The sequence below is a fragment of the Oryx dammah genome, unplaced genomic scaffold (assembly GCF_014754425.2).
Source record: "Oryx dammah isolate SB20612 unplaced genomic scaffold, SCBI_Odam_1.1 HiC_scaffold_2, whole genome shotgun sequence".
In the NCBI taxonomy this organism is placed as follows: Eukaryota; Metazoa; Chordata; class Mammalia; order Artiodactyla; family Bovidae; genus Oryx; species Oryx dammah.
This window is the reverse complement of record NW_024070186.1, coordinates 12,259,396-12,271,668: the sequence shown is the minus strand read 5'-3', so window position 1 is coordinate 12,271,668 and position 12,273 is coordinate 12,259,396. Positions and strand designations below refer to the sequence as shown.

Sequence of the window (12,273 nt, the reverse complement as noted above, 5' to 3'; positions counted from 1 at the left end):
TGGCGTGTGTTCCCTCCACTTTACTCCTGTTTCCGGAGAGAAATGGGAGCATTGTCCATGCAGACTCACACTGGAGTGATTGAAGCGGCTTCTCCACATCTGGGAGCAGCTCGAATGGCTGTCAGTCTTTAAACAGGGTTAAATGGGAGTATCTGTGCCTCGGGGCACTGCTCAGGCAAGGGACAGAATAAGCTGTAATGTTCAGTCCCTGGTATGTGGACACATCAAAGAAGAACCGCGCAGCATGCCAGGAAGCAAAGGAGTGCTTACCGTGTGATTCCATTGCTGTAGATTTCTAGAAAGTGACAGAAGCAGGTCAGTGGTGGCCGGGGATGGGGCAGAGCAGGAGGGGCAGGAGGAAGGCCTGGAGCAAGGCGGGAGGAGACTAGAGGGCTGGGGTGGGGGTTTTGTTGTTGTTTAGTTGCTAAGTCATATCTGACTCTTTGCAACTCCGTGGACTGTAGCCTTCCAGGCTCCTCTGTCCATGGTATTCTCCAGGCAAGAATACTGGAGTGGGTTGCCATTTCCTTCTCCAGGGGATCTTCCCAACCGAGGAGGGTGTTTACATGCCAGGACTCCCCAAATTCTGTGCTCTAACCTCAGGAAGGGCACTGTGTGTCCATCAAGCCTCAGCAACTCACAGAAGAAATTGCAGGGGAAGTTAGGAGATGGTCGTAAGTGAATGACATAAAACACCACAGCTGAGAACAAGAGAGCAAGTCCAAATTCGCAGAAGGGAGGGAAGGACACAGAGCAGACGTTAGTACTTGATGCAGCAGCGATGAGCAGTGAACAGTCAGAAACCCAGAGTGCTGCTTTGAAAAGTGATAAAATTGGCAGACCTCTGGAAGTCTGACCAAGACACAGGGTGCAGCCAAGTCAGGGGAGGAGGAAAGGGTGTCAGGATCTAGTAGGAATGGACACGTGCGCAGATGGCTGCAGTGAGAGTTACAGACACCATTAAAGCTGAGATGACATAAAAGCTTTGTAGAAACGTGTATGTTCCTAAAATTGACTCAAGCATGTATAAGAAATTTGAATGGAATTCCAAACATTAAGAAAAAGTAAACCAGTCACGTATTCACTCCCAAGAATTAAATAAATTGGAGAAAATCAGAGAGGCGGCTGCAGAGGAAGAGGATGCAGCTGTTGCAGGAGACCCTTGAGTGAGTTCTCTGAATTCTGGGGAGGTATCCTCTTCTTACACAGTCATTTCTGCAGATCAGGAATGTGGGAAAGGGCCCCAGCTCATCCTGTATCCCTAGACCAAGCCAGGAAGGGAAACAAAATGACAGGCTGTCCTCTAATCTAAAACATCCCCATACTGCTAAATCCAACATTATTTCTTTTTTATATATAAATTCATTTATTTTAATTGGAGATTAATTACAACGGTCAACCACTTGTAAAAGAACGAAACCAACAATGCTTGATTTTCTTCCAAATCTATAACTTCAATCAATATCTCATCATTTTTCATAGCACTTGACACTCAAGTGGAAAAGTCTCGCTGAGTGGTTAAGGCAGCAGGGCCTGGGTGGAGGACACTCCCAGCCCTGTCCTCTGGGATCTCCACGCAGATGATTGAATCCTTGGTTTTTGGTGATTCACTCAACCCCGGAAGTGGGGGTGGGGCTGAGCTCCCACCCTCTGATCTTTGGTGCCCCTGGAGGGCTGCCCCTGCCTCTGGCAGTCACGTGGTCACCATGAGCAGGGTCTGGTAGACTGGCCTGGGTCTCAAAGGGGGCAGGGCTGCCTCCCACAGACAGTTCTGGTTCCAGAGGGATCAATCAGGGCAGTGGGCAGGCTTCGGGTGAGACCACAGTGGGGGGTGGCGGTGAGGGGTCCCGGGGGCTCTCACCTTTGGGTGAATTCTGTTGACTGGGCCATGGGAGGGGGTAGCACAGCCTGTGCTCCGCGCAGAGCTGGGGAGAAAGCAGAGACCACCTGCCTGAGGGCAGCAGTGCGCGCGACCATGCAGAGCCCTGTCCCCCACCACCGCCTCTTCCCCCTCCCCCAGACACAGAGGGGGCCGGGGGATTCGGCTGTGAGCCCCCCTGCTGTGGGGAGGCTGCGGGGTCACGGGGACAGCCAGTTTTCACAGGGGTTTGCTGGAGGTGGTGGGCTTGTACGGCACACATCCCACGCGTGTTTGCTGCTGGTAAAGTAGGCGCCTCCGTGTTCCCTGTGAAGCTCGCCCAGGGGAGCTGAGCCGAGTAGGTGGACCACTTCCTACGAGGGCCTCCGTGGAGCAATTGGGGCCTAGGATTTGCCTGCGAAGGATGTGTTCAAAATTAATGACTTGTAACTCGTATGAGTTTCTGCAAGAGCAGGGTTTTCAAGTTTGCCCCAGGAGGCTGAATTCAGCTTAATGGGGCCTAAACCCCCTGACAGGACTGATTTACATAAGAAAGGGCTCCCTGTGGGTTTTGTGCGCACTGAATCCTTCCCTACTGTTCCTTGCTAGATAGGAGAAAACCTGTGCTCTAATTTCCTTCTTAGGGGGTGGGGGGAGCCGAGGATTTGTCCAGTCAGCGCACACTGAGCTGTGAGGCCAGGTCCCTGAATGCTGGGATGTTTTAGTATGCTAAACAGATGAATCCCTCCCGCTTAGAGCCTGTTGATGGGAGAAGGTAGGGGACAGATGGTAAGATCTGCAGGGGTTCAGCAGAGGGGGCACCTGGTGGGCTCCAGTGGCAGCTGAGGGGGCTATACCCAGAGAGAAGGACTTTGCATAGACCAAGGTGGGTGCACTGGGGACCCTTGGCTGAGGGCTGGAGCTCCGCAGGGAGCAGGGGATGCCTATGCTGCTGGCTCAGGGAAGGGGTGTGAGGGAGAAGACCCCTGGAGCCAGTGAGCTTTGCCCCCTGGGTGCTGGGACATGGACCCCCGAGGCCATGGAGGGCGGCTCTCCTGCTGTCTGTGGGGCTCAGAGCAGTGATGCAGTGTTGGGGTTGGCATTGAGACAAAACCCTGGCGGGTTGGTGCTGCGACCTCACCCACACCAAACGCAGGGTCTGGACGGTCGCTGCCGCCACCAGAGAGCAGGAAGAGGCCAGTTTCCATTCTCTGGAGCTACCATTTTTTATTTATTAGAAGTAATGAAATAAAGGTTTATTTTTTCTTTTGATTTTTCTCACAAGAAACGTGGCTCGATATCTTTTTAGAACTAATCTTCGGTAAATGTGTCGTCTTGGGAAACATGGAGGAAAAAGATCGTTCCAGCATAAAATAATTAAGTAGATTTTTTTCTTTAGAATTTTAAACTAAGTCAGTTATTTAGTGAAAGTCTCTCAGTTGTGTCTGACTCTTTGCAACCCCATGGACTGTGCAGTCCGTGGAATTCTCCAGGCCAGAATACTGGAGTGGATAGCTGTTCCCTTCTCCAGCAGGTCTTCCCAACCCAGCGATCTAACCCAGGTCTCCCTCATTTCAGGCAGATTCTTAACCAGCTGAGCCACCAGGGAACCCAAGTCAGTTATTTAACTGCCTTTTAAATTGGTTAACACTTATATGGAATGAACAGCATGCCCACGTGAGCATGGCGCTATGGAGGGCCCAGGCCAAAGGGACCCCATGCTGAGGGCCTCTTCCTCTGCCTCCAGGTGGAATGTGGTGGGCATCCAGGGGTCCCTGCTCAGCATCTTCGTGGAGCCCATTTACTTCTCCAGCATCATTCTGGGCAGCCTGTACCACGGGGACCACCTCTCCAGGGCCATGTACCAGCGCATCTCCAACATCGAGGACCTGCCCCCGCTGTACACCCTCAACAAGCCTCTGCTCAGCGGCAAGTACCACTTCCCTTCCTGACTGCAGCATGCAGGTCTCACAAGTAACACACCAGTGGGGGTTGCACTGAGGTGGGGGGGGCGCGGGGAGTGTTGGGCCATTCACAAGGGGCGTAGGCGATGGATGGGTCGTTTGAGTGGGTCCCTCGAGGTTCCCCTCTATTGCCAGTTGAAAACCTTGCCGTTTACAGGGAAATTAGAGCCCAGACTCAGCACCCGTGGGCTTTCCTCTCACCCATACTCGTGCTGCTGAGTCCTGCGTCCACTGTAGAGGCTTGCAGGTGCCATGAAGACTCCACAGGCCTCAGACGCCCGAGATGATGCTGGGCCGGCCCACGGAGGAGTCACGGCCACAGTGACGCGCTCTGCAGGAGGGCGGCAGTGGGGCTGTGTGCCTGTGGCAGGCAGTGGTGTCTCTCTCAGTGGGGATGGGCACCTGCCTAGTGCGCTCTGGGTTACTGGTTGTTTATTGTTTTTCTTCTAGAATGTCAGTGGCTAGCAGTAAAGTGAACAAGAGCTTTTGAATTCAAGGGCCCTAACTTCTCAGTTCGGGCTTCCCTGGTGGCTCAGAGGTCAGTTCACCTTTACTTAAAAGGACACAGTTAAGGTATTTTTATCCTTTGGAAATCTCGCTTTACCTACTTTTAAAGCTAGAACTAAAACCCTAACCGTGAACTAGAATGCCTCTTGGTGTGTGTGTGTTTTGCCGTGGTCTGTAGTCTTGCTACTAGCCCATCTCTAACTGAGAAAAGCAACGTGGAGCTTTGTTTGAAAGCATGTCTCTTAGAGCACATGGATCACACAGGAATGGAGAAAAAGTTGCTCCAAATTCCGTGTCACAGCTCTCTACTGTAAACCGGAGAAAAAAGAGAAAAGTAGACTGATAAAATTTGATGGTAAGTCGAAATTGTAGCGTCCCTACTGTTGAACTTACACTGGTAGAGGTGAAGCAGGTGCACTTAGATGTGTGTTAGCGTGTGAATTTCTCACGAGTCAAACAGTTTTCCTTGTTCCGTCTGTGCTTTGTGGGGGGGGCAAGAGTGCTTTGATTCGATCAGCTGTCGCTTGTCTTGAGTGTTGGTAGCCACTGGAAGATCATATGTAAGACACTTGGCGCTGGGGGCCACTCGGGAGTCACCGCTGCCTGGTGCCCAGTGGGTGGCTCTGGGTGTGTAGCTCCACCACTTGCTGAAGGGGCCCTGGGCACTGACCGGCTTGCTCACCCATGAAGTCAGGCGTGCTTTTATCACGTCATCCGTGTACAGAGCGCGTCTGTATCCATGAGCACATGCTGCAAAATAGTGTTTCACCGTGTATGTTTGTTAGAAACGTGAAGTTACAGATAAGGAAGACCTGCTCTTCCTTCTTCCTCACCGGTATTGCCCTGAGGCCCACAGACACCATGCAGGGCACCTTCACAGACAAAAGGATTCCAACGGGAGAAATCCAGAGGAGAGGGTGTTGGTGTCTCAGTGACTCAGGAGGCCACACTCCTTTTAAGCGGGCCCCATGCGCCGCCCTCAGCTTGCTCACAGGGAGCCCCCACAGTCAGTGAGTGGCCAGGCCCACCTGGGCTGTCCCCTCCCAGTCCTCCTGCTGTGTACACCTGGTGCACGGCCGTGTGCCTGGCAGGTCATGCCCTGTTTGTTGCTCTTTTTCACCTCATAGTTTATCGCAGGTCATTTCCATGTTGGAAGGAGAAACAGCCATGAGAGAACGGTAGTGTCTGAAGGGAGTGAGAGAAACGGACCTGAATGCCACACAGAGAAAGGCTGAGGTGACTGAATGAGGTTTCCTGGAAACTGGAGCAAATCTAGATGGACTTATTAAAAGGTTTATCAGCAGACTGTGTTTGAAAATGCCATCGAGGTTAAAGATGAGAATTTTACTTTAATTTCAGCCTGCAAAGTGTGTGTTTAAGAAAGAACTTCCTGGAGGTGAACCTTTGCCTTGGGTGCTCACGTGATGCACTTTCCCATCCTTCTGAACTCTCTTGTTCCTCCTTTTCAGATTAGTTTCAAATCCAGCGCCTGCAAGCGCAGGACAGCTCTGGCGCCTGGCTCTCCTCCACTGGCCCCCAGGTCTGAGTCTCTCCCTGGCTCCGCTTGATGTCAGGTGCACTGAGAGAACTCAGTGAGGAAGACCAGGAGGCTTGACTGTCATGGTCACAGCCAGGATGCCTGGGGTCACGGGCTGAGACCCACAGTGCCAATCTCACTGCCAACAGTGTCACAAAGCAGTAACACACAGAGGAAGAGCGCAAGGTGTTGGGGTGAGCGTGTGGGGCTCACCTACCCCCTGAACAAAAGCACAGGAAATGGAAAATTTAATGAAGCCCCAATCAGAAATAGATGATTCAATATCTGAGATTAAATAGCACTCTAGAAGCCATGGATAATAGATGGAATGACCCAGAAGAACACAGAAATGATCTGGAAGAGAGAGTAATGGAACTCACCCAGCCAGAGCAGTGGACGGAGAGATGACAAAACAGAAATGAGTGAAACATGTGGGATCTCTGGGGTAACATCAAACGTGCCAGCATTCACATTGTAGGAGTTCTGGAAGGAGAAGGAGGGGTAAAAGGTGCATGCAAGGAAACTATGGCTGAAAACTTTTCAAACCTAAAGAAGGAAACAGATATCCAGGTACAGGAAGCACAGAAAGTCCCAAACAAGATGAACCCAATCAAACCCACACCAACACATCATTAAAATGGCAAAAGCTAAAGAATTCTTAAGGCAACAAGAGAAAAACAAGGTGTCGGTTACATGAGATTCCTGGTAAGGCTATGGGCAGCCAGAAAAGAGTGGCACAAGATATTCACAGTGCCGAAAGGGAAGAACATACAACCCAGGATATGCTTCCCAGCAAGATTATAATTTAGAATAGAAGAAGAGAGGAAGAATTTCTCAGACAAGCAAAAACTAGAATTCCAGCAGTACTGAATGTACCCTAAAAGAATTATTGAAGGGCTTTCTCTAAATGGAAAAGAAGTAAGAAAATATCGGAAAGAGAAAATCCCATTAGGAAAGGCAAATATGGAATAAGATGATCACTTAAATAATCCAGTATGTAATTAAATGGCCAAAAAAAATATAAAAGCAACCATGACTACAATAAACCATAAAGGAAAGTAGACACATATGCCCGCCACGTTCACAGCAGCACTGTTCACAGTAGCTAAGGTATGGAAGCAGCCTGAAAGTCCATCAACAGATGAATGGAGAAAGAAGACGTGGTGGAATGTCACTCAGCCATAAAAAGAATGAAGTAACGCCATTTGCAGCAACATGGCTGGGCCTAGAGATTGTCATGCTGAATAGACAGACAAAGAGAAATGAGATAATACTGCTTTTTGTGGAATCCAAAAAGAAATGATACAATTGAACTTATTTACAAAACAGACTCACAGACTGAGAATGAACATGTGGTTACCAAGGAGCAAGTGTGGGGAAAGGATAGTTAAGGAGTTTGGGGTGGACATATATACACACTGTTATATTTAAAATGCATAACCAACAAGGACCTACTGTATAGCACAAGGAACTCTGCCCTATATTCTGTAACAGCCTAATTGGGAAAATAAAGAAGAGATACCTGTATGTGTATTAAGAATAAATGATAAGTTAAAAAAAAAAAAAAAAACCTGAGGGGCTTTCACAGAATTCACAGATAGAGATACATGAAATTGTGTTTCCTTCCTACTCCATTATTGTAGTATTCCCCATAAAAGCTCATCTTAACAAAAGCAGCTGCTAATATTTAGTGATAATTCTCTGTACTGTATTAGTTGTGTCTTTTGGGATAGGAAATTGATTCTCTGACCTTAACATAGTGAAGACTTTGCAGGTGTGCTGCCTTCTACCTTAGGTAGTAACTTAGTTATGTAAACAGTGAAAAATAAAGTACAGGAATGTTGTAATTTGATTAGAAAAACAAAAAAATGAAAAAACTAGGCTTATTTATTTATATTTTCCACAGCAAGTTATGGATTAAAATGCTACTGTCTTAAATAATACATTTGATAGTGAGTTTCGATATTATTTGTGTGCATATTCATGAACTTTTAACAGCGAATTGATGGGAAAAGAAGTGACACTGAATAGAGTTCTATATCATGATGCCCGTATTTCTGTCCAATGGCAGACATGCTTTTCAGCTTGGAACTCATAGAGGATGACAATTTCCATTCATAACAAAAGAGATCAATCACAAAGAAATGAACATTTCCCCTTATTCAAACTTGGTTAATGTTTTTCACCCATTTGTCAGTTCTGAGGAACTGGAAATTAGTGTGAACCCCTAATATCTGTCTGAATGACAAACATTTTAATGTATATATAATCTTGATTTAACTATTTGTAAAACAACTTATATTGTTATCAGATGTAGTAAATATTCAACCATAATTGACAGTAAAATAAAACAGTAAAGGGATAAATATGGAAGATGTAAAATATATCAAAAACACAAAATGTGGGGGAGGAGAGTATAGAATGTAGCTCTTTCAGAGTGTGTTTGAACTTAAATGATTTATCAGTGTAAATCTAGTAGATATGATGATGGGTCAACACATGTGAACCCCAAGGTAACAGCAAGTCCAAAACCTGCAATAGATACACAAAAATCAGAAAGATAGCTAAGCATTGCTTTTGTTTAGTCACTCAGTCGTGTCCAACTCTTTTGTGACCCCATGGATTGCAGCCATACTACTGAAGAAAATCATCCAACTATGACAGGAGAAGCAAAAAGAAGAACAGAACATAGAAGAACTATGAAAACAACTGGAAAACTAGTAACAAAATGGCAATAAAAACGTACATGTCAGTAATTACTTTAAGTGTTGATGGACTAAATACTCTGATTAAAGGATATAGGGTGGCTAATTGGATAATAAACAGACCCTTCAATATTGCTGCCTACAAGAGACTCACTTCAGGGCAAAACACAGACAGAAAGGGGATGGGAAAAGATATACAAATAGAAACAACAAGAAAAAAGAAATACTCATATCAAACAAAGTAGACTTTAAAACAAAGACTATTAACAAAGACAAAGAATGGCATTATATAGTTATAAAGGAAATCAATACAAGAGGAAGACGTAACATTCCTTAACCACGTATTGACTAGAGATGTATTAATACACCTTTTGTTACCTGAATGTTATTAACCAGAGTGTTTCAATGTTTACTTACATAACAAATCGCCAGCCACAGGCATTAGTTTCTGCAAAAAAAAACCCAGTCAATAGTATGTTAACATATATAGGAGCAGCTAAATTTATAAAGCAAATACTAACATGTAAAGGAGCAAATTGACAACAGTACAATAATAGGTGACTTTAACACTCCACTGACATCAGTGGACAGATCAGAAAGAAAATCAGTAAGGCAAAGGTGGTCTTAAATTACAAATTAGACTAGTTGGACTTGATTGATATCTATAAGACATTATGTCCCAAACCAGGAGAACATACATTCTTTTAAGTGCACATGGAATGTTCTCCAGGATAGATTACATACTATGTCACAAAACAAACTTCAGCAGTCTTATAGGGCAGAAATTATATCAGGTATTTTTTCTGCCCATAGTAGTGTGAAACTAGAAATCAACTACTGATAGAGAAACAAAAAGAAAACAAATCTGTGGACACTAAACAACATGCTGCTAAAAAAAAACAATGGGTCAGTGATGAAATCAAAGAGGAAATCAGAAAATACTTTAATATAAATGAAAATGGGACACAACTTTCCAGAATATATGGATGCAGCAAAAGTAGTACCAAAGGCAAATTCAGGGCAATACAGCCCTTCCTCAGGTAAGAAGAAAAATTTCAAGTGAACAACTTAAGCTGCCATCTAAAATTTAGAAAAAGAACAAATGCCCAAAGTCAGAAGGAAGGAAATAATAAAGATCAGAGAGGGAAATTTAAACATAGTTTTAAAAAAGCAGTAGAAAAGATAAACGAAAGCCAGAGCTGTTTTTTTTGGGTTTTTTTTTTGGTACAGACACACAAAGTTGATAACTTTTAGTCAGTCTCATCAAGAAGAAAAAAGAGAGGATCCAAATAAGATAAGACGTGAAAGAGGGGAAATGGCAAACAATACCACAAAAATACAAAAGATCATAAGAGTACTATGAATAGTCATATGCCAACACATTGGACAATTTAGAAGAAATGGACAAATTTCTCTAAGCATACAGCCTGGCAAGACGGAGTCAAGATTAAACAGACAATTTGAATGGACCAATCACTAGAAGCAAAATTGAATTTATAATTAGGAAAAAAACTAGCAAACAAAAGTTTAAGACCTGACGGGAATTCTACCAAACATACAAAGAAGAACTTCTATGTATCCTTCTTAAACTATTCCCCAAAACTGAAGAGGATGAAACACTCCCAAACTCATTCTATGAGGCCACCATTGCCCTGATACTAAAACCAAAGATACTCTAAAGAAACAAAACTTTGAGCCAATATCTTTGATGAATATAGATGGAAGATTCCTCAACAAAATATTAGAAGCCAAATCCAACAATACATTAAAAGGGTCATGTATCATGGTGAAATGGATTTACTTTAGGGTCACAAGGATGGTTTAATGTTCACATGTCAGCCAGTGTGATATATACCACATTAACAAAATGAAAGATAAAAACCATATGATCTTCTCAATAGACTCAAGAAAAGCATTTGAAAAAATTCAACATGCATTCAGGATTAAAGCTTTCATTAAAATGAGCATAGAGGGAACATAGCTTAACAACATAAAGGCCATTTACAACAAACCCACAGCCAATATAATACTCAATGGTGAAAAGCTGAAAGCTTTGTATTAAATTCAGAAAGAAGACAAGTGGCAACACTCTTGCCACTTCTATTTAATACAGTTTTGGAAGTCTTAGCCACAGCAGTCAGACAAGAAAAAGAAATAGAAGGTACCTAGGTTGGAAGGGAAGAGGTAAAACTCACTGTTTGCAGATGATCTGATAATCTCTACAGAGAACCCTAAAGTCTCCACCCAAATACTATTATAACTAATAAGTGAATTCGGCAAGGTTGCAGAAGCCAAGATTCTATACAGAAATCATTTTTGTTTCTGTATGCTAATAATGGCTTCCCAGGGGGTGCTAGTAGTAAAGAACCCACTTGTCAATGCAGGAGAAGTCAGAGATGCAGTTTCAATCCCTGGGTGGAGAAGATCCCCTGGAGGAGGGCATGGCAACCCACTCCAGTTTTCTTGCCTGGAGAACCCCATGGACAGAGGAGCCTGGCAGGCTACCAGTCCATAGGGTCACAAAGAGTTGGACATGACTGAAGCAACTTAGCACACAGCACACACACTAATAATAAAGTATCCGAAAGAGGAAATTTAAAAAGAATTCCATTTAAAATTGCATCAAAAAGAATAAATTACCTAGGAATAAACTTAACCAAGGATCTGAAAGACCTGAAAATTATACAGCATTGATGAAGGAAATTGAGGATGATGCAAAGAAGTGGAAAGATACCCCATGCTCTTGGATTGGGAGTATTAATATTATTAAAATGGCCATTCTATCCAAAGACAGCTACAGATATAATGCAATCTTTATCAAAATGCCCATGACATTTTTCAGATCTAGATCAAATAATCTTAAAATTCTCTGGAACTGCAAAAGACCCTGAATTGGCAAGGAAATCTTGAGAATAAAAGAATAAAACTGGAGGAATCATGGTTTCTGACTTCAGACTATACAACAAAGCTACATTAATCAAAACAGTGTTGTATTGGCACAAAAAGAGATGCATAGATCAGTGGAACAGAATAGAGAGCCCTGAAACTAACCCACACACCTGTAGTCAATTAATCTTTGAGGCGGGAAACAAGAATATACAATAGAGAAAAGACAGTCTCTTCAGCAAGTGGTGTTAGGAAAGCTGGACAGCCACCTGCAATCAGTGAAGTTAGAACATACCCTCACACCATACCCAAAAATAAACTCAAAATGGTTTCTAAAGACCTAATTGTAAGAACTGAAACCATAAAACGCCTAGAAGAGAACCTAGGTGGAACCCTCTTTGACAAAGATCATAGCAGTATTTTCTTGGATCAGTCTCTGAAGAGGAAAGAAATAAAAGCAAAATTAAACAAATGGGACCTAATTAAACTTAAAAGCTTTTGCATAGCAAAGGAAACCATCAACAAGATGAAAAGACAACCTACCAACTGGGAGAAAATATTTGCTAATGATACAACTGATCAGAGGTTAATATCCATTGTGTATAAAAAGTGCATATAACTCAGTACTAAAAAAAAAAACAAAACAAAACAAAATATGGGCTGAAATCCTGAATAGACATTTTTCTAAAGAAGACATGGATGGTCAACAGGAAGAGATGCCCAGAATCACTAGTTATTATTGCTGTTGTTCAGTCGCTCAGTCGTATCTGACTCTTTGTAACCCCATGAACTGTAGCACACCAGGCTTCCCTGTCC

General features: G+C 43.9%; 1 protein-coding gene across 4 annotated transcripts in view; it reads left to right on the top strand.

The window, feature by feature from the left end:
- ADARB1 (adenosine deaminase RNA specific B1) overlaps positions 1-12,273 on the top strand; it is a 112,131-nt gene that overhangs the window by 89,555 nt on the left and 10,303 nt on the right. For 2 of the 4 annotated variants that reach the window (XM_040264948.1, XM_040264939.1), the window contains exon 9: positions 3,606-3,787. In XM_040264948.1, the coding sequence (XP_040120882.1) occupies positions 3,606-3,787 (182 nt within the window). Of the gene's footprint in view, positions 1-3,605; positions 3,788-4,272; positions 4,396-12,273 lie in introns of all 4 variants that reach the window. The other 2 variants (XR_005725283.1, XR_005725284.1) reach the window with 2 other exon arrangements.